General features: G+C 47.5%; 2 protein-coding genes across 23 annotated transcripts in view; both read right to left on the bottom strand.

The window, feature by feature from the left end:
* LOC146991695 (uncharacterized) overlaps nt 1-20,886 on the bottom strand; it is a gene marked incomplete at its 5' end in the record, with an annotated part of 28,435 nt that extends 7,549 nt beyond the window's left edge. Inside the window, 3 exons of the mRNA XM_085788370.1 lie at nt 299-2,188; nt 2,561-20,313; nt 20,395-20,886. Coding sequence (XP_085644496.1) covers nt 299-2,188; nt 2,561-20,313; nt 20,395-20,886 — 20,135 coding nt within the window. The remainder of the gene's footprint in view (nt 1-298; nt 2,189-2,560; nt 20,314-20,394) is intronic.
* Nucleotides 1-22,739, bottom strand: part of ank2a (ankyrin 2a, neuronal) — an 86,436-nt gene that overhangs the window by 15,931 nt on the left and 47,766 nt on the right. For all 22 annotated transcript variants that reach the window (XM_085776844.1, XM_085776852.1, XM_085776872.1 and 19 more), the window contains 5 exons: nt 22,235-22,312; nt 21,870-22,001; nt 21,488-21,628; nt 21,186-21,396; nt 20,893-20,971 (listed from right to left, as the gene is read on the bottom strand). In XM_085776844.1, the coding sequence (XP_085632970.1) occupies nt 20,893-20,971; nt 21,186-21,396; nt 21,488-21,628; nt 21,870-22,001; nt 22,235-22,312 (641 nt within the window). The remainder of the gene's footprint in view (nt 1-20,892; nt 20,972-21,185; nt 21,397-21,487; nt 21,629-21,869; nt 22,002-22,234; nt 22,313-22,739) is intronic.

The following is a 22,739-nucleotide window of genomic DNA, read 5'->3' as shown; positions in this document are numbered from 1 at the left end:
ACTACTAAACAACTTCTCAAGCTCAAAGTCTGACATAACTGATTGCGGAGAGTCTGGCCTAGTCTCGTCAAACAAGGTCTCCAGACACAAATCAGTCCCCTCCCAGTCTGAAAATGTTGATTCTGGTGTAAACGACCTGAGATCTGACAATTCTACATTGTGAGCGATGTGGGGAGGTCTGTACTGTGGGACAGGTGAGTCAGGGGAGAGGGGCCTGAATTCACTTTCAGACACCACCGACTCGGGAGAATGTGGCCTGAACTCGCTCACCCAATGCTCTGTGGAGTTGTCTGGGCACTCTATGTCCGATGACACTGACAGAGCGCAGACAGGTTCCCATTCTTTACACCTCAACAAAGCCTGTGCTGGTTTCGCAGGTCCAAAGCCCCTAACAATATCTGCATATGTAAGAGGTCTGTCCCAAGACAGTGGTTGGGATGTGGTCACGCTGACTTTTGTGCCTTCGACCCCGCAACTAAGTGAATCTGGCGAATCTGCTCTGTTGTCGTCAAACAATTCCTCCAGACAATATGTGGAATACTCAACATCTGACAGTGTTGAACGAGGTGACACTGGTCTACTGCCAGAGTACTGTAAGTAATAGTTGCAACGTTGACTTGTCACCTGGCCAAACGTAATTCCAGGAGACAAAGTTTGCTGCTCAAATGATGCCACAGATTCCGGTGAGGACGCTCTAAAGTCTGCCAACCAGTCCTGCAGCAGTGAAAAGTCAAAATCGGAAGATACAGATTCTGGTGACAACGCCCTACTACTAAACAACTTCTCAAGCTCAAAGTCTGACATAACTGACTGCGGAGAGTCTGGCCTAGTCTCGTCAAACAAGGTGTCCAGACACAAATCAGTCCCCTCCCAGTCTGAAAATGTTGATTCTGGTGTAAACGACCTGAGATTTGACAATTCTACATCGTGAGCGATGTGGGGAGGTCTGTACTGTGGGACAGGTGAGTCAGGGGAGAGGGGCCTGAGTTCACTTTCAGACGCCACCGACTCGGGAGAATGTGGCCTGAACTCACTCACCCAATGCTCAGAGGACGCTCTAAAGTCTGCCAACCAGTCCTGCAGCAGTGAAAAGTCAATATCGGAAGATACAGATTCTGGTGACAACGCCCTACTACTAAACAACTTCTCAAGCTCAAAGTCTGACATAACTGATTGCGGAGAGTCTGGCCTAGTCTCGTCAAACAAGGTCTCCAGACACAAATCAGTCCCCTCCCAGTCTGAAAATGTTGATTCTGGTGTAAACGACCTGAGATCTGACAATTCTACATTGTGAGCGATGTGGGGAGGTCTGTACTGTGGGACAGGTGAGTCAGGGGAGAGGGGCCTGAATTCACTTTCAGACACCACCGACTCGGGAGAATGTGGCCTGAACTCGCTCACCCAATGCTCTGTGGAGTTGTCTGGGCACTCTATGTCCGATGACACTGACAGAGCGCAGACAGGTTCCCATTCTTGACACCTCAACAAAGCCTGTGCTGGTTTCGCAGGTCCAAAGCCCCTAACAATATCTGCATATGTAAGAGGTCTGTCCCAAGACAGTGGTTGGGATGTGGTCACGCTGACTTTTGTGCCTTCGACCCCGCAACTAAGTGAATCTGGCGAATCTGCTCTGTTGTCGTCAAACAATTCCTCCAGACAATATGTGGAATACTCAACATCTGACAGTGTTGAACGAGGTGACACTGGTCTACTGCCAGAGTACTGTAAGTAATAGTTGCAACGTAGACTTGTCACCTGGCCAAACGTAATTCCAGGAGACAAAGTTCGCTGCTCAAATGATGCCACAGATTCCGGTGAGGATGCTCTAAAGTCTGCCAACCAGTCCTGCAGCAGTGAAAAGTCAAAATCGGAAGATACAGATTCTGGTGACAACGCCCTACTACTAAACAACTTCTCAAGCTCAAAGTCTGACATAACTGACTGCGGAGAGTCTGGCCTAGTCTCGTCAAACAAGGTGTCCAGACACAAATCAGTCCCCTCCCAGTCTGAAAATGTTGATTCTGGTGTAAACGACCTGAGATTTGACAATTCTACATCGTGAGCGATGTGGGGAGGTCTGTACTGTGGGACAGGTGAGTCAGGGGAGAGGGGCCTGAGTTGACTTTCAGACCCTACCGACTCGGGAGAATGTGGCCTGAACTCACTCACCCAATGCTCAGAGGACGCTCTAAAGTCTGCCAACCAGTCCTGCAGCAGTGAAAAGTCAAAATCGGAAGATACAGATTCTGGTGACAACGCCCTACTACTAAACAACTTCTCAAGCTCAAAGTCTGACATAACTGATTGCGGAGAGTCTGGCCTAGTCTCGTCAAACAAGGTCTCCAGACACAAATCAGTCCCCTCCCAGTCTGAAAATGTTGATTCTGGTGTAAACGACCTGAGATCTGACAATTCTACATTGTGAGCGATGTGGGGAGGTCTGTACTGTGGGACAGGTGAGTCAGGGGAGAGGGGCCTGAATTCACTTTCAGACGCCACCGACTCGGGAGAATGTGGCCTGAACTCGCTCACCCAGTGCTCTGTGGAGTTGTCTGGGCACTCTATGTCCGATGACACTGACGGGGCGCAGACAGGTTCCCATTCTTGACACCTCAACAAAGCCTGTGCTGGTTTCGCAGGTCCAAAGCCCCTAACAATATCTGCATATGTAAGAGGTCTGTCCCAAGACAGTGGTTGGGATGTGGTCACGCTGACTTTTGTGCCTTCGACCCCGCAGCTAAGTGAATCTGGGGAATCTCCTCTGTTGTCGTCAAACAATTCCTCCAGACAATATGTGGAATACTCAACATCTGACAGTGTTGAACGAGGTGACACTGGTCTACTGCCAGAGTACTGTAAGTAAAAGTTGCAACGTAGACTTGTCACCTGGCCAAACGTGATTCCAGGAGACAAAGTTTGCTGCTCAAATGATGCCACAGATTCCGGTGAGGATGCTCTAAAGTCTGCCAACCAGTCCTGCAGCAGTGAAAAGTCAAAATCGGAAGACACTGATTTTGGTGACAACGCCCTGCTACTAAACAACTTCTCAAGCTCAAAGTCTGACATAACTGACTGTGGAGAGTCTGGCCTAGTCTCGTCAAACAAGGTGTCCAGACACAAATCAGTCCCCTCCCAGTCTGAAAATGTTGATTCTGGTGTAAACGACCTGAGATCTGACAATTCTACATCGTGAGCGATGTGGGGAGGTCTGTACTGTGGGACAGGTGAGTCAGGGGAGAGGGGCCTGAGTTCACTTTCAGACGCCACTGACTCGGGAGAATGCGGCCTGAACTCGCTCACCAAATGCTCTGTGGAGGTGTCAGGACACTCTATGTCCGATGACACTGACGGAGCGCAGACAGGTTCCCATTCTTGACACCTCAACAAAGCCTGTGCTGGTTTCGCAGGTCCAAAGCCCCTAACAATATCTGCATATGTAAGAGGTCTGTCCCAAGACAGTGGTTGGGATGTGGTCACGCTGACTTTTGTGCCTTCGACCCCGCAACTAAGTGAATCTGGCGAATCTGCTCTGTTGTCGTCAAACAATTCCTCCAGACAATATGTGGAATACTCAACATCTGACAGTGTTGAACGAGATGACACTGGTCTACTGCCAGAGTACTGTAAGTAATAGTTGCAACGTTGACTTGTCACCTGGCCAAACGTAATTCCAGGAGACAAAGTATGCTGCTCAAATGATGCCACAGATTCCGGTGAGGACGCTCTACAGTCTGCCAACCAGTCCTGCAGCAGTGAAAAGTCAAAATCGGAAGACACTGATTCTGGTGACAACGCCCTGCTACTAAACAACTTCTCAAGCTCAAAGTCTGACATAACTGACTGTGGAGAGTCTGGCCTAGTCTCGTCAAACAAGGTGTCCAGACACAAATCAGTCCCCTCCCAGTCTGAAAATGTTGATTCTGGTGTAAACGACCTGAGATTTGACAATTCTACATCGTGAGCGATGTGGGGAGGTCTGTACTGTGGGACAGGTGAGTCAGGGGAGAGGGGCCTGAGTTCACTTTCAGACGCCACCGACTCGGGAGAATGTGGCCTGAACTCACTCACCCAATGCTCAGAGGACGCTCTAAAGTCTGCCAACCAGTCCTGCAGCAGTGAAAAGTCAAAATCGGAAGATACAGATTCTGGTGACAACGCCCTACTACTAAACAACTTCTCAAGCTCAAAGTCTGACATAACTGATTGCGGAGAGTCTGGCCTAGTCTCGTCAAACAAGGTGTCCAGACACAAATCAGTCCCCTCCCAGTCTGAAAATGTTGATTCTGGTGTAAAAGACCTGAGATATGACAATTCTACATCGTGAGCGATGTGGGGAGGTCTGTACTGTGGGACAGGTGAGTCAGGGGAGAGGGGCCTGAGTTCACTTTCAGAAGCCACCGACTCGGGAGAATGCGGCCTGAACTCGCTCACCCAATGCTCTGTGGAGGTGTCAGGACACTCTATGTCCGATGACACTGACGGAGCGCAGACAGGTTCCCATTCTTGACACCTCAACAAAGCCTGTGCTGGTTTCGCAGGTCCAAAGCCCCTAACAATATCTGCATATGTAAGAGGTCTGTCCCAAGACAGTGGTTGGGATGTGGTCACGCTGACTTTTGTGCCTTCGACCCCGCAACTAAGTGAATCTGGCGAATCTGCTCTGTTGTCGTCAAACAATTCCTCCAGACAATATGTGGAATACTCAACATCTGACAGTGTTGAACGAGGTGACACTGGTCTACTGCCAGAGTACTGTAAGTAAAAGTTGCAACGTAGACTTGTCACCTGGCCAAACGTAATTCCAGGAGACAAAGTTTGCTGCTCAAATGATGCCACAGATTCCGGTGAGGAAGCTCTAAAGTCTGCCAACCAGTCCTGCAGCAGTGAAAAGTCAAAATCGGAAGACACTGATTCTGGTGACAACGCCCTGCTACTAAACAACTTCTCAAGCTCAAAGTCTGACATAACTGACTGCGGAGAGTCTGGCCTAGTCTCATCAAACAAGGTCTCCAGACATAAATCAGTCCCCTCCCAGTCTGAAAATGTTGATTCTGGTGTAAACGACCTGAGATCTGACAATTTTACATCATGAGCGATGTAGGGAGGTCTGTACTGTGGGACAGGTGAGTCAGGGGAGAGGGGCCTGAGTTCACTTTCAGACACCACTGACTCGGGAGAATGTGGCCTGAATTCGCTCACCCAATGCTCTGTGGAGGTGTCAGGACACTCTATGTCCGATGACACTGACGGAGCGCAGACAGGTTCCCATTCTTGACACCTCAACAAAGCCTGTGCTGGTTTCGCAGGTCCAAAGCCCCTAACAATATCTGCATATGTAAGAGGTCTGTCCCAAGACAGTGGTTGGGATGTGGTCACGCTGACTTTTGTGCCTTCGACCCCGCAACTAAGTGAATCTGGCGAATCTGCTCTGTTGTCGTCAAACAATTCCTCCAGACAATATGTAGAATACTCAACATCTGACAGTGTTGAACGAGGTGACACTGGTCTACTGCCAGAGTATTGTAAGTAATAGTTGCAACGTTGACTTGTCACCTGGCCAAACGTAATTCCAGGAGACAACGTTTGCTGCTCAAATGATGCCACAGATTCCGGTGAGGACGCTCTAAAGTCTGCCAACCAGTCCTGTAGTAGTGAAAAGTCAAAATCGGAAGATACAGATTCTGGTGACAACGCCCTACTACTAAACAACTTCTCAAGCTCAAAGTCTGACATAACTGACTGCGGAGAGTCTGGCCTAGTCTCGTCAAACAAGGTCTCCAGACACAAATCAGTCCCCTCCCAGTCTGAAAATGTTGATTCTGGTGTAAACGACCTGAGATTTGACAATTCTACATCGTGAGCGATGTGGGGAGGTCTGTACTGTGGGACAGGTGAGTCAGGGGAGAGGGGCCTGAGTTCACTTTCAGACCCCACCGACTCGGGAGAATGTGGCCTGAACTCACTCACCCAATGCTCAGAGGACGCTCTAAAGTCTGCCAACCAGTCCTGCAGCAGTGAAAAGTCAAAATCGGAAGACACTGATTCTGGTGACAACGCCCTGCTACTAAACAACTTCTCAAGCTCAAAGTCTGACATAACTGACTGCGGAGAGTCTGGCCTAGTCTCATCAAACAAGGTCTCCAGACATAAATCAGTCCCCTCCCAGTCTGAAAATGTTGATTCTGGTGTAAAAGACCTGAGATATGACAATTCTACATCGTGAGCGATGTGGGGAGGTCTGTACTGTGGGACAGGTGAGTCAGGGGAGAGGGGCCTGAGTTCACTTTCAGAAGCCACCGACTCGGGAGAATGCGGCCTGAACTCGCTCACCCAATGCTCTGTGGAGGTGTCAGGACACTCTATGTCCGATGACACTGACGGAGCGCAGACAGGTTCCCATTCTTGACACCTCAACAAAGCCTGTGCTGGTTTCGCAGGTCCAAAGCCCCTAACAATATCTGCATATGTAAGTGGTCTGTCCCAAGACAGTGGTTGGGATGTGGTCACGCTGACTTTTGTGCCTTCGACCCCGCAACTAAGTGAATCTGGCGAATCTGCTCTGTTGTCGTCAAACAATTCCTCCAGACAATATGTGGAATACTCAACATCTGACAGTGTTGAACGAGGTGACACTGGTCTACTGCCAGAGTACTGTAAGTAAAAGTTGCAACGTAGACTTGTCACCTGGCCAAACGTAATTCCAGGAGACAAAGTTTGCTGCTCAAATGATGCCACAGATTCCGGTGAGGAAGCTCTAAAGTCTGCCAACCAGTCCTGCAGCAGTGAAAAGTCAAAATCGGAAGACACTGATTCTGGTGACAACGCCCTGCTACTAAACAACTTCTCAAGCTCAAAGTCTGACATAACTGACTGCGGAGAGTCTGGCCTAGTCTCGTCAAACAAGGTCTCCAGACACAAATCAGTCCCCTCCCAGTCTGAAAATGTTGATTCTGGTGTAAACGACCTGAGATTTGACAATTCTACATCGTGAGCGATGTGGGGAGGTCTGTACTGTGGGACAGGTGAGTCAGGGGAGAGGGGCCTGAGTTCACTTTCAGACCCCACCGACTCGGGAGAATGTGGCCTGAACTCACTCACCCAATGCTCAGAGGACGCTCTAAAGTCTGCCAACCAGTCCTGCAGCAGTGAAAAGTCAAAATCGGAAGACACTGATTCTGGTGACAACGCCCTGCTACTAAACAACTTCTCAAGCTCAAAGTCTGACATAACTGACTGCGGAGAGTCTGGCCTAGTCTCATCAAACAAGGTCTCCAGACATAAATCAGTCCCCTCCCAGTCTGAAAATGTTGATTCTGGTGTAAAAGACCTGAGATATGACAATTCTACATCGTGAGCGATGTGGGGAGGTCTGTACTGTGGGACAGGTGAGTCAGGGGAGAGGGGCCTGAATTCACTTTCAGAAGCCACCGACTCGGGAGAATGCGGCCTGAACTCGCTCACCCAATGCTCTGTGGAGGTGTCAGGACACTCTATGTCCGATGACACTGACGGAGCGCAGACAGGTTCCCATTCTTGACACCTCAACAAAGCCTGTGCTGGTTTCGCAGGTCCAAAGCCCCTAACAATATCTGCATATGTAAGTGGTCTGTCCCAAGACAGTGGTTGGGATGTGGTCACGCTGACTTTTGTGCCTTCGACCCCGCAACTAAGTGAATCTGGCGAATCTGCTCTGTTGTCGTCAAACAATTCCTCCAGACAATATGTGGAATACTCAACATCTGACAGTGTTGAACGAGGTGACACTGGTCTACTGCCAGAGTACTGTAAGTAAAAGTTGCAACGTAGACTTGTCACCTGGCCAAACGTAATTCCAGGAGACAAAGTTTGCTGCTCAAATGATGCCACAGATTCCGGTGAGGATGCTCTAAAGTCTGCCAACCAGTCCTGCAGCAGTGAAAAGTCAAAATCGGAAGACACTGATTCTGGTGACAACGCCCTGCTACTAAACAACTTCTCAAGCTCAAAGTCTGACATAACTGACTGCGGAGAGTCTGGCCTAGTCTCGTCAAACAAGGTGTCCAGACACAAATCAGTCCCCTCCCAGTCTGAAAATGTTGATTCTGGTGTAAACGACCTGAGATCTGACAATTCTACATCGTGAGCGATGTTGGGAGGTCTGTACTGTGGGACAGGTGAGTCAGGGGAGAGGGGCCTGAGTTCACTTTCAGACACCACTGACTCGGGAGAATGTGGCCTGAACTCGCTCACCCAATGCTCTGTGGAGGTGTCAGGACACTCTATGTCCGATGACACTGACGGAGCGCAGACAGGTTCCCATTCTTGACACCTCAACAAAGCCTGTGCTGGTTTCGCAGGTCCAAAGCCCCTAACAATATCTGCATATGTAAGAGGTCTGTCCCAAGACAGTGGTTGGGATGTGGTCACGCTGACTTTTGTGCCTTCGACCCCGCAACTAAGTGAATCTGGCGAATCTGCTCTGTTGTCGTCAAACAATTCCTCCAGACAATTTGTAGAATACTCAACATCTGACAGTGTTGAACGAGGTGACACTGGTCTACTGCCAGAGTACTGTAAGTAATAGTTGCAACGTTGACTTGTCACCTGGCCAAACGTAATTCCAGGAGACAAAGTTTGCTGCTCAAATGATGCCACAGATTCCGGTGAGGACGCTCTAAAGTCTGCCAACCAGTCCTGTAGTAGTGAAAAGTCAAAATCGGAAGATACAGATTCTGGTGACAACGCCCTACTACTAAACAACTTCTCAAGCTCAAAGTCTGACATAACTGACTGCGGAGAGTCTGGCCTAGTCTCGTCAAACAAGGTCTCCAGACACAAATCAGTCCCCTCCCAGTCTGAAAATGTTGATTCTGGTGTAAACGACCTGAGATTTGACAATTCTACATCGTGAGTGATGTGGGGAGGTCTGTACTGTGGGACAGGTGAGTCAGGGGAGAGGGGCCTGAGTTCACTTTCAGACCCCACCGACTCGGGAGAATGTGGCCTGAACTCACTCACCCAATGCTCAGAGGACGCTCTAAAGTCTGCCAACCAGTCCTGCAGCAGTGAAAAGTCAAAATCGGAAGACACTGATTCTGGTGACAACGCCCTGCTACTAAACAACTTCTCAAGCTCAAAGTCTGACATAACTGACTGCGGAGAGTCTGGCCTAGTCTCATCAAACAAGGTCTCCAGACATAAATCAGTCCCCTCCCAGTCTGAAAATGTTGATTCTGGTGTAAAAGACCTGAGATATGACAATTCTACATCGTGAGCGATGTGGGGAGGTCTGTACTGTGGGACAGGTGAGTCAGGGGAGAGGGGCCTGAGTTCACTTTCAGAAGCCACCGACTCGGGAGAATGCGGCCTGAACTCGCTCACCCAATGCTCTGTGGAGGTGTCAGGACACTCTATGTCCGATGACACTGACGGAGCGCAGACAGGTTCCCATTCTTGACACCTCAACAAAGCCTGTGCTGGTTTCGCAGGTCCAAAGCCCCTAACAATATCTGCATATGTAAGTGGTCTGTCCCAAGACAGTGGTTGGGATGTGGTCACGCTGACTTTTGTGCCTTCGACCCCGCAACTAAGTGAATCTGGCGAATCTGCTCTGTTGTCGTCAAACAATTCCTCCAGACAATATGTGGAATACTCAACATCTGACAGTGTTGAACGAGGTGACACTGGTCTACTGCCAGAGTACTGTAAGTAAAAGTTGCAACGTAGACTTGTCACCTGGCCAAACGTAATTCCAGGAGACAAAGTTTGCTGCTCAAATGATGCCACAGATTCCGGTGAGGAAGCTCTAAAGTCTGCCAACCAGTCCTGCAGCAGTGAAAAGTCAAAATCGGAAGACACTGATTCTGGTGACAACGCCCTGCTACTAAACAACTTCTCAAGCTCAAAGTCTGACATAACTGACTGCGGAGAGTCTGGCCTAGTCTCGTCAAACAAGGTGTCCAGACACAAATCAGTCCCCTCCCAGTCTGAAAATGTTGATTCTGGTGTAAAAGACCTGAGATCTGACAATTCTACATCGTGAGCGATGTGGGGAGGTCTGTACTGTGGGACAGGTGAGTCAGGGGAGAGGGGCCTGAGTTCACTTTCAGAAGCCACCGACTCGGGAGAATGCGGCCTGAACTCGCTCACCCAATGCTCTGTGGAGGTGTCAGGACACTCTATGTCCGATGACACTGACGGAGCGCAGACAGGTTCCCATTCTTGACACCTCAACAAAGCCTGTGCTGGTTTCGCAGGTCCAAAGCCCCTAACAATATCTGCATATGTAAGTGGTCTGTCCCAAGACAGTGGTTGGGATGTGGTCACGCTGACTTTTGTGCCTTCGACCCCGCAACTAAGTGAATCTGGCGAATCTGCTCTGTTGTCGTCAAACAATTCCTCCAGACAATATGTGGAATACTCAACATCTGACAGTGTTGAACGAGGTGACACTGGTCTACTGCCAGAGTACTGTAAGTAAAAGTTGCAACGTAGACTTGTCACCTGGCCAAACGTAATTCCAGGAGACAAAGTTTGCTGCTCAAATGATGCCACAGATTCCGGTGAGGATGCTCTAAAGTCTGCCAACCAGTCCTGCAGCAGTGAAAAGTCAAAATCGGAAGACACTGATTCTGGTGACAACGCCCTGCTACTAAACAACTTCTCAAGCTCAAAGTCTGACATAACTGACTGCGGAGAGTCTGGCCTAGTCTCATCAAACAAGGTCTCCAGACATAAATCAGTCCCCTCCCAGTCTGAAAATGTTGATTCTGGTGTAAACGACCTGAGATCTGACAATTCTACATCGTGAGCGATGTGGGGAGGTCTGTACTGTGGGACAGGTGAGTCAGGGGAGAGGGGCCTGAGTTCACTTTCAGACGCCACTGACTCGGGAGAATGCGGCCTGAACCCGCTCACCAAATGCTCTGTGGAGGTGTCAGGACACTCTATGTCCGATGACACTGACGGAGCGCAGACAGGTTCCCATTCTTGACACCTCAACAAAGCCTGTGCTGGTTTCGCAGGTCCAAAGCCCCTAACAATATCTGCATATGTAAGAGGTCTGTCCCAAGACAGTGGTTGGGATGTGGTCACGCTGACTTTTGTGCCTTCGACCCCGCAACTAAGTGAATCTGGCGAATCTGCTCTGTTGTCGTCAAACAATTCCTCCAGACAATATGTAGAATACTCAACATCTGACAGTGTTGAACGAGGTGACACTGGTCTACTGCCAGAGTATTGTAAGTAATAGTTGCAACGTTGACTTGTCACCTGGCCAAACGTAATTCCAGGAGACAACGTTTGCTGCTCAAATGATGCCACAGATTCCGGTGAGGACGCTCTAAAGTCTGCCAACCAGTCCTGCAGCAGTGAAAAGTCAAAATCGGAAGATACAGATTCTGGTGACAACGCCCTACTACTAAACAACTTCTCAAGCTCAAAGTCTGACATAACTGACTGCGGAGAGTCTGGCCTAGTCTCGTCAAACAAGGTCTCCAGACACAAATCAGTCCCCTCCCAGTCTGAAAATGTTGATTCTGGTGTAAAAGACCTGAGATATGACAATTCTACATCGTGAGCGATGTGGGGAGGTCTGTACTGTGGGACAGGTGAGTCAGGGGAGAGGGGCCTGAGTTCACTTTCAGAAGCCACCGACTCGGGAGAATGCGGCCTGAACTCGCTCACCCAATGCTCTGTGGAGGTGTCAGGACACTCTATGTCCGATGACACTGACGGAGCGCAGACAGGTTCCCATTCTTGACACCTCAACAAAGCCTGTGCTGGTTTCGCAGGTCCAAAGCCCCTAACAATATCTGCATATGTAAGTGGTCTGTCCCAAGACAGTGGTTGGGATGTGGTCACGCTGACTTTTGTGCCTTCGACCCCGCAACTAAGTGAATCTGGCGAATCTGCTCTGTTGTCGTCAAACAATTCCTCCAGACAATATGTGGAATACTCAACATCTGACAGTGTTGAACGAGGTGACACTGGTCTACTGCCAGAGTACTGTAAGTAAAAGTTGCAACGTAGACTTGTCACCTGGCCAAACGTAATTCCAGGAGACAAAGTTTGCTGCTCAAATGATGCCACAGATTCCGGTGAGGAAGCTCTAAAGTCTGCCAACCAGTCCTGCAGCAGTGAAAAGTCAAAATCGGAAGACACTGATTCTGGTGACAATGCCCTGCTACTAAACAACTTCTCAAGCTCAAAGTCTGACATAACTGACTGCGGAGAGTCTGGCCTAGTCTCATCAAACAAGGTCTCCAGACATAAATCAGTCCCCTCCCAGTCTGAAAATGTTGATTCTGGTGTAAACGACCTGAGATCTGACAATTTTACATCATGAGCGATGTAGGGAGGTCTGTACTGTGGGACAGGTGAGTCAGGGGAGAGGGGCCTGAGTTCACTTTCAGACGCCACTGACTCGGGAGAATGCGGCCTGAACCCGCTCACCAAATGCTCTGTGGAGGTGTCAGGACACTCTATGTCCGATGACACTGACGGAGCGCAGACAGGTTCCCATTCTTGACACCTCAACAAAGCCTGTGCTGGTTTCGCAGGTCCAAAGCCCCTAACAATATCTGCATATGTAAGAGGTCTGTCCCAAGACAGTGGTTGGGATGTGGTCACGCTGACTTTTGTGCCTTCGACCCCGCAACTAAGTGAATCTGGCGAATCTGCTCTGTTGTCGTCAAACAATTCCTCCAGACAATATGTGGAATACTCAACATCTGACAGTGTTGAACGAGGTGACACTGGTCTACTGCCAGAGTACTGTAAGTAATAGTTGCAACGTAGACTTGTCACCTGGCCAAACGTAATTCCAGGAGACAAAGTTTGCTGCTCAAATGATGCCACAGATTCCGGTGAGGATGCTCTAAAGTCTGCCAACCAGTCCTGCAGCAGTGAAAAGTCAAAATCGGAAGATACAGATTCTGGTGACAACGCCCTACTACTAAACAACTTCTCAAGCTCAAAGTCTGACATAACTGACTGCGGAGAGTCTGGCCTAGTCTCGTCAAACAAGGTCTCCAGACACAAATCAGTCCCCTCCCAGTCTGAAAATGTTGATTCTGGTGTAAACGACCTGAGATTTGACAATTCTACATCGTGAGTGATGTGGGGAGGTCTGTACTGTGGGACAGGTGAGTCAGGGGAGAGGGGCCTGAGTTCACTTTCAGACCCCACCGACTCGGGAGAATGTGGCCTGAACTCACTCACCCAATGCTCAGAGGACGCTCTAAAGTCTGCCAACCAGTCCTGCAGCAGTGAAAAGTCAAAATCGGAAGACACTGATTCTGGTGACAACGCCCTGCTACTAAACAACTTCTCAAGCTCAAAGTCTGACATAACTGACTGCGGAGAGTCTGGCCTAGTCTCGTCAAACAAGGTCTCCAGACACAAATCAGTCCCCTCCCAGTCTGAAAATGTTGATTCTGGTGTAAAAGACCTGAGATCTGACAATTCTACATCGTGAGCGATGTGGGGAGGTCTGTACTGTGGGACAGGTGAGTCAGGGGAGAGGGGCCTGAATTCACTTTCAGAAGCCACCGACTCGGGAGAATGCGGCCTGAACTCGCTCACCCAATGCTCTGTGGAGGTGTCAGGACACTCTATGTCCGATGACACTGACGGAGCGCAGACAGGTTCCCATTCTTGACACCTCAACAAAGCCTGTGCTGGTTTCGCAGGTCCAAAGCCCCTAACAATATCTGCATATGTAAGAGGTCTGTCCCAAGACAGTGGTTGGGATGTGGTCACGCTGACTTTTGTGCCTTCGACCCCGCAGCTAAGTGAATCTGGGGAATCTGCTCTGTTGTCGTCAAACAATTCCTCCAGACAATATGTGGAATACTCAACATCTGACAGTGTTGAACGAGGTGACACTGGTCTACTGCCAGAGTACTGTAAGTAAAAGTTGCAACGTAGACTTGTCACCTGGCCAAACGTGATTCCAGGAGACAAAGTTTGCTGCTCAAATGATGCCACAGATTCCGGTGAGGATGCTCTAAAGTCTGCCAACCAGTCCTGCAGCAGTGAAAAGTCAAAATCGGAAGACACAGATTCTGGTGACAACGCCCTACTACTAAACAACTTCTCAAGCTCAAAGTCTGACATAACTGACTGCGGAGAGTCTGGCCTAGTCTCGTCAAACAAGGTCTCCAGACACAAATCAGTCCCCTCCCAGTCTGAAAATGTTGATTCTGGTGTAAACGACCTGAGATCTGACAATTCTACATCGTGAGCGATGTGGGGAGGTCTGTACTGTGGGACAGGTGAGTCAGGGGAGAGGGGCCTGAGTTCACTTTCAGAAGCCACCGACTCGGGAGAATGCGGCCTGAACTCGCTCACCCAATGCTCTGTGGAGGTGTCAGGACACTCTATGTCCGATGACACTGACGGAGCGCAGACAGGTTCCCATTCTTGACACCTCAACAAAGCCTGTGCTGGTTTCGCAGGTCCAAAGCCCCTAACAATATCTGCATATGTAAGAGGTCTGTCCCAAGACAGTGGTTGGGATGTGGTCACGCTGACTTTTGTGCCTTCGACCCCGCAACTAAGTGAATCTGGCGAATCTGCTCTGTTGTCGTCAAACAATTCCTCCAGACAATATGTGGAATACTCAACATCTGACAGTGTTGAACGAGGTGACACTGGTCTACTGCCAGAGTACTGTAAGTAAAAGTTGCAACGTAGACTTGTCACCTGGCCAAACGTAATTCCAGGAGACAAAGTTTGCTGCTCAAATGATGCCACAGATTCCGGTGAGGAAGCTCTAAAGTCTGCCAACCAGTCCTGCAGCAGTGAAAAGTCAAAATCGGAAGACACAGATTCTGGTGACAACGCCCTACTACTAAACAACTTCTCAAGCTCAAAGTCTGACATAACTGACTGCGGAGAGTCTGGCCTAGTCTCGTCAAACAAGGTGTCCAGACACAAATCAGTCCCCTCCCAGTCTGAAAATGTTGATTCTGGTGTAAACGACCTGAGATCTGACAATTCTACATCGTGAGCGATGTGGGGAGGTCTGTACTGTGGGACAGGTGAGTCAGGGGAGAGGGGCCTGAATTCACTTTCAGAAGCCACCGACTCGGGAGAATGCGGCCTGAACTCGCTCACCCAATGCTCTGTGGAGGTGTCAGGACACTCTATGTCCGATGACACTGACGGAGCGCAGACAGGTTCCCATTCTTGACACCTCAACAAAGCCTGTGCTGGTTTCGCAGGTCCAAAGCCCCTAACAATATCTGCATATGTAAGAGGTCTGTCCCAAGACAGTGGTTGGGATGTGGTCACGCTGACTTTTGTGCCTTCGACCCCGCAGCTAAGTGAATCTGGGGAATCTGCTCTGTTGTCGTCAAACAATTCCTCCAGACAATATGTGGAATACTCAACATCTGACAGTGTTGAATGAGGTGACACTGGTCTACTGCCAGAGTACTGTAAGTAAAAGTTGCAACGTAGACTTGTCACCTGGCCAAACGTGATTCCAGGAGACAAAGTTTGCTGCTCAAATGATGCCACAGATTCCGGTGAGGATGCTCTAAAGTCTGCCAACCAGTCCTGCAGCAGTGAAAAGTCAAAATCGGAAGATACAGATTCTGGTGACAACGCCCTACTACTAAACAACTTCTCAAGCTCAAAGTCTGACATAACTGACTGCGGAGAGTCTGGCCTAGTCTCGTCAAACAAGGTGTCCAGACATAAATCAGTCCCCTCCCAGTCTGAAAATGTTGATTCTGGTGTAAACGACCTGAGATTTGACAATTCTACATCGTGAGCGATGTGGGGAGGTCTGTATTGTGGGACAGGTGAGTCAGGGGAGAGGGGCCTGAGTTCACTTTCAGACCCTACCGACTCGGGAGAATGTGGCCTGAACTCACTCACCCAATGCTCAGAGGACGCTCTAAAGTCTGCCAACCAGTCCTGCAGCAGTGAAAAGTCAAAATCGGAAGACACTGATTCTGGTGACAACGCCCTACTACTAAACAACTTCTCAAGCTCAAAGTCTGACATAACTGATTGCGGAGAGTCTGGCCTAGTCTCGTCAAACAAGGTCTCCAGACACAAATCAGTCCCCTCCCAGTCTGAAAATGTTGATTCTGGTGTAAACGACCTGAGATCTGACAATTCTACATTGTGAGCGATGTGGGGAGGTCTGTACTGTGGGACAGGTGAGTCAGGGGAGAGGGGCCTGAGTTCACTTTCAGACGCCACTGACTCGGGAGAATGCGGCCTGAACTCGCTCACCCAATGCTCTGTGGAGGTGTCAGGACACTCTATGTCCGATGACACTGACGGAGCGCAGACAGGTTCCCATTCTTGACACCTCAACAAAGCCTGTGCTGGTTTCGCAGGTCCAAAGCCCCTAACAATATCTGCATATGTAAGAGGTCTGTCCCAAGACAGTGGTTGGGATGTGGTCACGCTGACTTTTGTGCCTTCGACCCCGCAGCTAAGTGAATCTGGGGAATCTGCTCTGTTGTCGTCAAACAATTCCTCCAGACAATATGTGGAATACTCAACATCTGACAGTGTTGAATGAGGTGACACTGGTCTACTGCCAGAGTACTGTAAGTAAAAGTTGCAACGTAGACTTGTCACCTGGCCAAACGTGATTCCAGGAGACAAAGTTTGCTGCTCAAATGATGCCACAGATTCCGGTGAGGATGCTCTAAAGTCTGCCAACCAGTCCTGCAGCAGTGAAAAGTCAAAATCGGAAGACACTGATTCTGGTGACAACGCCCTGCTACTAAACAACTTCTCAAGCTCAAAGTCTGACATAACTGACTGTGGAGAGTCTGGCCTAGTCTCGTCAAACAAGGTCTCCAGACATAAATCAGTCCCCTCCCAGTCTGAAAATGTTGATTCTGGTGTAAAAGACCTGAGATATGACAATTCTACATCGTGAGCGATGTGGGGAGGTCTGTACTGTGGGACAGGTGAGTCAGGGGAGAGGGGCCTGAATTCACTTTCAGACGCCACCGACTCGGGAGAATGTGGCCTGAACTCGCTCACCCAGTGCTCTGTGGAGTTGTCTGGGCACTCTATGTCCGATGACACTGACGGAGCGCAGACAGGTTCCCATTCTTTACACCTCAACAAAGCCTGTGCTGGTTTCGAAGGTCCAAAGCCCCTAACAATATCTGCATATGTAAGAGGTCTGTCCCAAGACAGTGGTTGGGATGTGTTCACGCTGACTTTTGTGCCTTCGACCCCACAACTAAGTGAATCTGGCGAATCTGCTCTGTTGTCGTCAAACAATTCCTCCAGACAACATATGGAATACTCAACATCTGACAGTGTTGAACGAGGTGACACTGGTCTACTGCCAGAGTACTGTAAGTAAAAGTTGCAACGTAGACTTGTCACCTGGTCAAACGTAATTCCAGGAGACAAAGTTCGCTGCTCAAATGATGCCACAGATTCCGGTGAGGATGCTCTAAAGTCTGCCAACCAGTCCTGCAGCAGTGAAAAGTCAAAATCGGAAGACACTGATTCTGGTGACAACGCCCTGCTACTAAACAACTTCTCAAGCTCAAAGTCTGACATAACTGACTGCGGAGAGTCTGGCCTAGTCTCGTCAAACAAGGTGTCCAGACACAAATCAGTCCCCTCCCAGTCTGAAAATGTTGATTCTGGTGTAAACGACCTGAGATCTGACAATTCTACATCGTGAGCGATGTGGGGAGTTCTGTACTGTGGGACAGGTGAGTCAGGGGAGAGGGGCCTGAGTTCACTTTCAGACGCCACTGACTCGGGAGAATGCGGCCTGAACTCGCTCACCCAATGCTCTGTGGAGGTGTCAGGGCACTCTATCTCCGATGACACTGACGGAGCGCAGACAGGTTCCCATTCTTGACACCTCAACAAAGCCTGTGCTGGTTTCGCAGGTCCAAAGCCCCTAACAATATCTGCATATGTAAGAGGTCTGTCCCAAGACAGTGGTTGGGATGTGGTCACGCTGACTTTTGTGCCTTCGACCCCGCAACTAAGTGAATCTGGCGAATCTGCTCTGTTGTCGTCAAACAATTCCTCCAGACAATATGTGGAATACTCAACATCTGACAGTGTTGAACGAGGTGACACTGGTCTACTGCCAGAGTACTGTAAGTAATAGTCGCAACGCTGACTTGTCACCTGGCCAAATGTAATTCCAGGAGACAAAGTTTGCTGCTCAAATGATGCCACAGATTCCGGTGAGGACGCTCTAAAGTCTGCCAACCAGTCCTGCAGCAGTGAAAAGTCAAAATCGGAAGATACAGATTCTGGTGACAACGCCCTACTACTAAACAACTTCTCAAGCTCAAAGTCTGACATAACTGACTGCGGAGAGTCTGGCCTAGTCTCGTCAAACAAGGTCTCCAGACACAAATCAGTCCCCTCCCAGTCTGAAAATGTTGATTCTGGTGTAAACGACCTGAGATTTGACAATTCTACATCGTGAGCGATGTGGGGAGGTCTGTACTGTGGGACAGGTGAGTCAGGGGAGAGGGGCCTGAGTTCACTTTCAGACCCTACCGACTCGGGAGAATGTGGCCTGAACTCGCTCACCCAATGTTCTGTGGAGTTGTCTGGGCACTCTATGTCCGATGACACTGACGGAGTGCAGACAGGTTCCCATTCTTGACACCTCAACAAAGCCTGTGCTGGTTTTGCGGGTCCAAATCCCCGTACAACATCTGCATATGTAAGAGGTCTGTTACAAGACAGTGGTTGGGAGGTGGTCATCCTGACTTTTGTCCCTTCGACCTTGGAACTAAGTGAATCTGGCAAATCTGCTCTGTTGTCGTCAGACAATGTTGGAAAAATTTTGTTTTGAAATTCAAAAATATATTTTGGTCTTTCCACAAACTTAAACACATTTGGATTGGACAATGTTACGTTTCTCAACGTGTTGCAAGTTTCCAGAGATTTTTCTTGATTTTTATGATATGAGCAAGACTTACTTATGGGTGATACTTTTTGTATATCCACATTTACAGATCGTCTTATTTCATTGTCGTTTGAGGACTTTTGTTCACTGTCTGTGAAGTTATCATTTGATTGCCTTGGTAATTCTATATATTCATTAGATTGATGTTCTAATTTAGAAAACCAGTAATCAAGAAAAGATTGATTATTTTTCCCATCTGTTGTTGGGGTTACAGTTGACAGTGGTGCAACTTCAAGCAATCTTTTGTTTTTAACTGAACAACTTGATTCCTCACCCTGGATACTTTTGACATTTGACTGTGTAAGATATGTTACATCCGACACAGCAAACAGTGGTACTTTATTTTCATTTGCTGTACGTGTGCTTTTCTCATTGAAACATTCATCAAGAGGTGATGAAAGACCAGAAGCTACATATTTTGGTGTCAAGGGCTTACTCTCACACGTTTCTTCATTGCAGACTATTTTGTTCGTTTTTGGCATCAGTGGTGGTGAAGTCAGACTTCCCCCTGAATATTCCAAGTAATAATCACAATATTGACTCATAAGTTGAGCACGGACAGTTTCTGACAGCAAGAGTTCAAGAAATGAAAAACTGCACTGAGAGGATTGAGATTCTGGTGTGTATGGGCGACAATCCTCTTCTGATGATCCAAATCGATAAATAGATATGACTGGGTCAGGTGAACATGCTCTTTTATCAGAAGCATCTTTCTGCACAAATTCGTCATACCTAATATTTGATGTTTCAGTAAAATTAAATCTAACTTCAGGTGAACTACATGGATCAGACCTCGGAGAAAGCGCCCGGCTGTCATCCAATATGCTAAAAAAGTCTGCAAATAAGTCTCTTTTTTCCGCCCGAGGAGAGTCAGGTGACATTGCCCTATAATCATTAACTGACATGACAGATTCTGGGGATGACAGTCTATGTATGGAGTCATTTAATATCCATGCCTCTGCTGGGAGGAGACCCCTTTCGTCTTCAGGTGAAAATGAACCACACTGCTTCTCAGATTCAAAAGAATCAGGGGTCAAGGTGGTACACTCTTTAATTAAAGGTAATGCCACTTCTTGCTCTGGTGATTGTGGCATGAGATTGGTGATGGGTAGAAATAGCCTGGAGGATGAAATTTTTGGCTCAGAGATGTAGAATGTCTTTTCCCTGATATGGTCAGTATGGTACCTATCAGTTGAGTCACAAGCCATGTAAGCAGGGTCACTGAATGTCAGACTCGGTGGCAATGTGGGCTTTGATATCTTCATTTTGAATGGTTTCACAATGCTGTCCTTAGCTGTTGGAACTGACTGGACATCATCACTATCATCAATGAAGGGCACGTTATCTGGATAGCCATCACTGTGTACTGGATGTTTTGCATTTTCTTTCTTGCTCGACTTGAAGTGTTGGAAGCTTGTATCCACACATGAAACTTGAGGGATCTTGTCATTACCATATGAAATTTTGATGAATTGGGCTGTGACCTCATCACACTTCTTAGACAGCTTGCTTTTGTGAGCTACATCTGTTTCTGTGTCATCTTCAGTCATGGCCAAAGTTGCTTGGTGATCCTCTGTTGACAATGCTAACAGGATAGGGTCAGATATTCTTTTGATGGTTTTAAATGTGTCTGTATCGCCATGCTGTGGTGCATAGCCAAACTCATTATAGAGTTCACTGAAGTCAGTCTCAGCTTGGTCTGACTCTGATAGGCTCAGACTAAAGTCTCTAACAGCTATGGTTGATGATAACTTCAGAATTTTAGGTGACTGCCTTAGCCCATCTTCACAACCACGCTGTTCTGATGGTATGGTTTGGCTGCAGTCATCTTTGACTTTGCACTGAGTGCCACCTTGGAAAGGCCTGGTGAAATGAACTTCATCATTGCAGCGTTTCTGGTCTTTCTTTTTGGGGTCATGAGCATTAATTGTCTGGCTTCCCAATGCTGCCTCTTCTGAAGTGGGAAGCGTACTTACTTGCTCATCTGAGTTGTCATAACATCTAGGTTCGGGTGAAATTACATCTTCAGAGGTCCACAGGTTAGGGTTTAATTCACTGTAACACAAAAGGACAGTTAGGTCACAAAAAATCCTTTGCATGAATGTGATAAATCAAGGTCATACTCTTGAAAAGACTGAATGGGTGAGAGGCAAGTTTTGACTAATTTTGGTAGTGTTGTGTCTGGTGTATGTCCAATAAAGTGAGAAAAATTATGAAACACCACATGTTGTCTTGCAAATTCAGGAATCATTACAAATTAATGACTTACTGAGGGATCTCGAGCTCCTCCAACAGGTCCCCATGCATGCTTTCTGAGGGGGTATGTCCAACAGGTTCTGCCCAGGAGGGAATATCCAGTAGGGAAGCAACTGAGAGGTCCTCTTCAGAAACAGCTGGAGGTGGTCTGCGATCTGACTCCACCCTTCTCACAACTCTGGGGCTGTCTGCATCGTCTTGCACTGATGATAGGGCTACTGACACTGAAAAAATACACATGATGAATAAGAATGCAAGTTAACACAAATCGAAATTCAAAATTGCTGAATCAAGTTTTTTGTTTAGTGTTGCTACCTTCACTGTGATCCAGTGTCTTCTCTATCTCTGCATAGGTTCTAGATGTTTGCTCTTGAACTGACTTGTTCATCTGGGTTTCAATAAGATGGACAATGTCCATGCGGTTGATCTTGGTTAGTCTCTTAATCAGACAGTCCTCTGTGAAAAGATTTATCAGTCATTACCAGACTATAGAAAAACATTTAAACACAATTAAAAAGATGAAAACCTGATTATTACCTTGATCTACAGTATGAAAATATGTCTACTAAACACACAAATCAAAGTAAAAAAAACAGTGCCTTCAGCATCTTCAAACTAATGTGCAATGTTTACAGGATTTGAAGTTCTGCATTGACAAATGAGTAAAACTGAAAGTTATTATAAAAGTGGCATGTACCTGTGGCATGTTTACCTTCCTGCTCAACCCAGCGCTGCAGCAAGGCATGGCTCTGCTCTTGGAGGGAATTGGGATTCTCTGTTCTCACTGATTGGATATCATCCTCACTGAATTCCAGTTCTCTTGCCAGCTCTGGGGTGATAAATAATACATAAGGGATGAAAATGTAAAAACTATATTTTATATGCTTTTATATGTATGTTTTTTTTTAATGTTTTACTGCTTGAACATGGATAGTCTTTCATAGCATTTTCAACTATTCCCCCACTTTTGCTCACAAATATATATAAATAAAGTGCATCATATATTCCAGTGAATAAAATTGACATTCAAATTTGAAACATAAAATAATTTAAAAATCTTACCAGTCCAGCTGAAGCCAAGAAGATCTGCAATGATAGCCAGTGTTTCCTCTTTCCTGTCAGCATCATCCTGCCAATCCACTAAAAAATGCGTCCAAAACCAAACATTACATTTTCTGAAATTCAAGCTCTAAGTCATATCTCAAAGTAAAAGTTTTGTCACATTGCAGGTATAAGTAATGTGCAAGAGTGTAGATTTATCATATGTCCAGATGACACCATGTTGTTAGGCTGTATACTGCAATATTGAAAACTGTGGATCTGTGATGATCACATGGATGATAACATAAATGTTGGAGTCATAAACTGTGAGCAAGAATTGGCTTGTTTATGAACTATAATTATGTTGTCACAATTAGCATGTCAGTTATTTAGAGCAAGGTGCACGCTAACATTAGTAGTGCTGTATTAGCTGGGGAAGTCTACAGAAATATTGTTGAAGCTGCTTTAACCAAAATGGTCATCCAATCTTGAGATTGCACGTACACAAACACAAATGGAACAGTAA

Source organism: Trachurus japonicus, chromosome 1, assembly GCF_045865225.1.
Source record: "Trachurus japonicus isolate A0001 chromosome 1, Traja_1.0".
Lineage (NCBI taxonomy): Eukaryota > Metazoa > Chordata > Actinopteri > Carangiformes > Carangidae > Trachurus > Trachurus japonicus.
The sequence above is the reverse complement of the archived record's forward strand: the minus strand, read 5'-3'. Positions and strand labels throughout refer to the sequence as shown.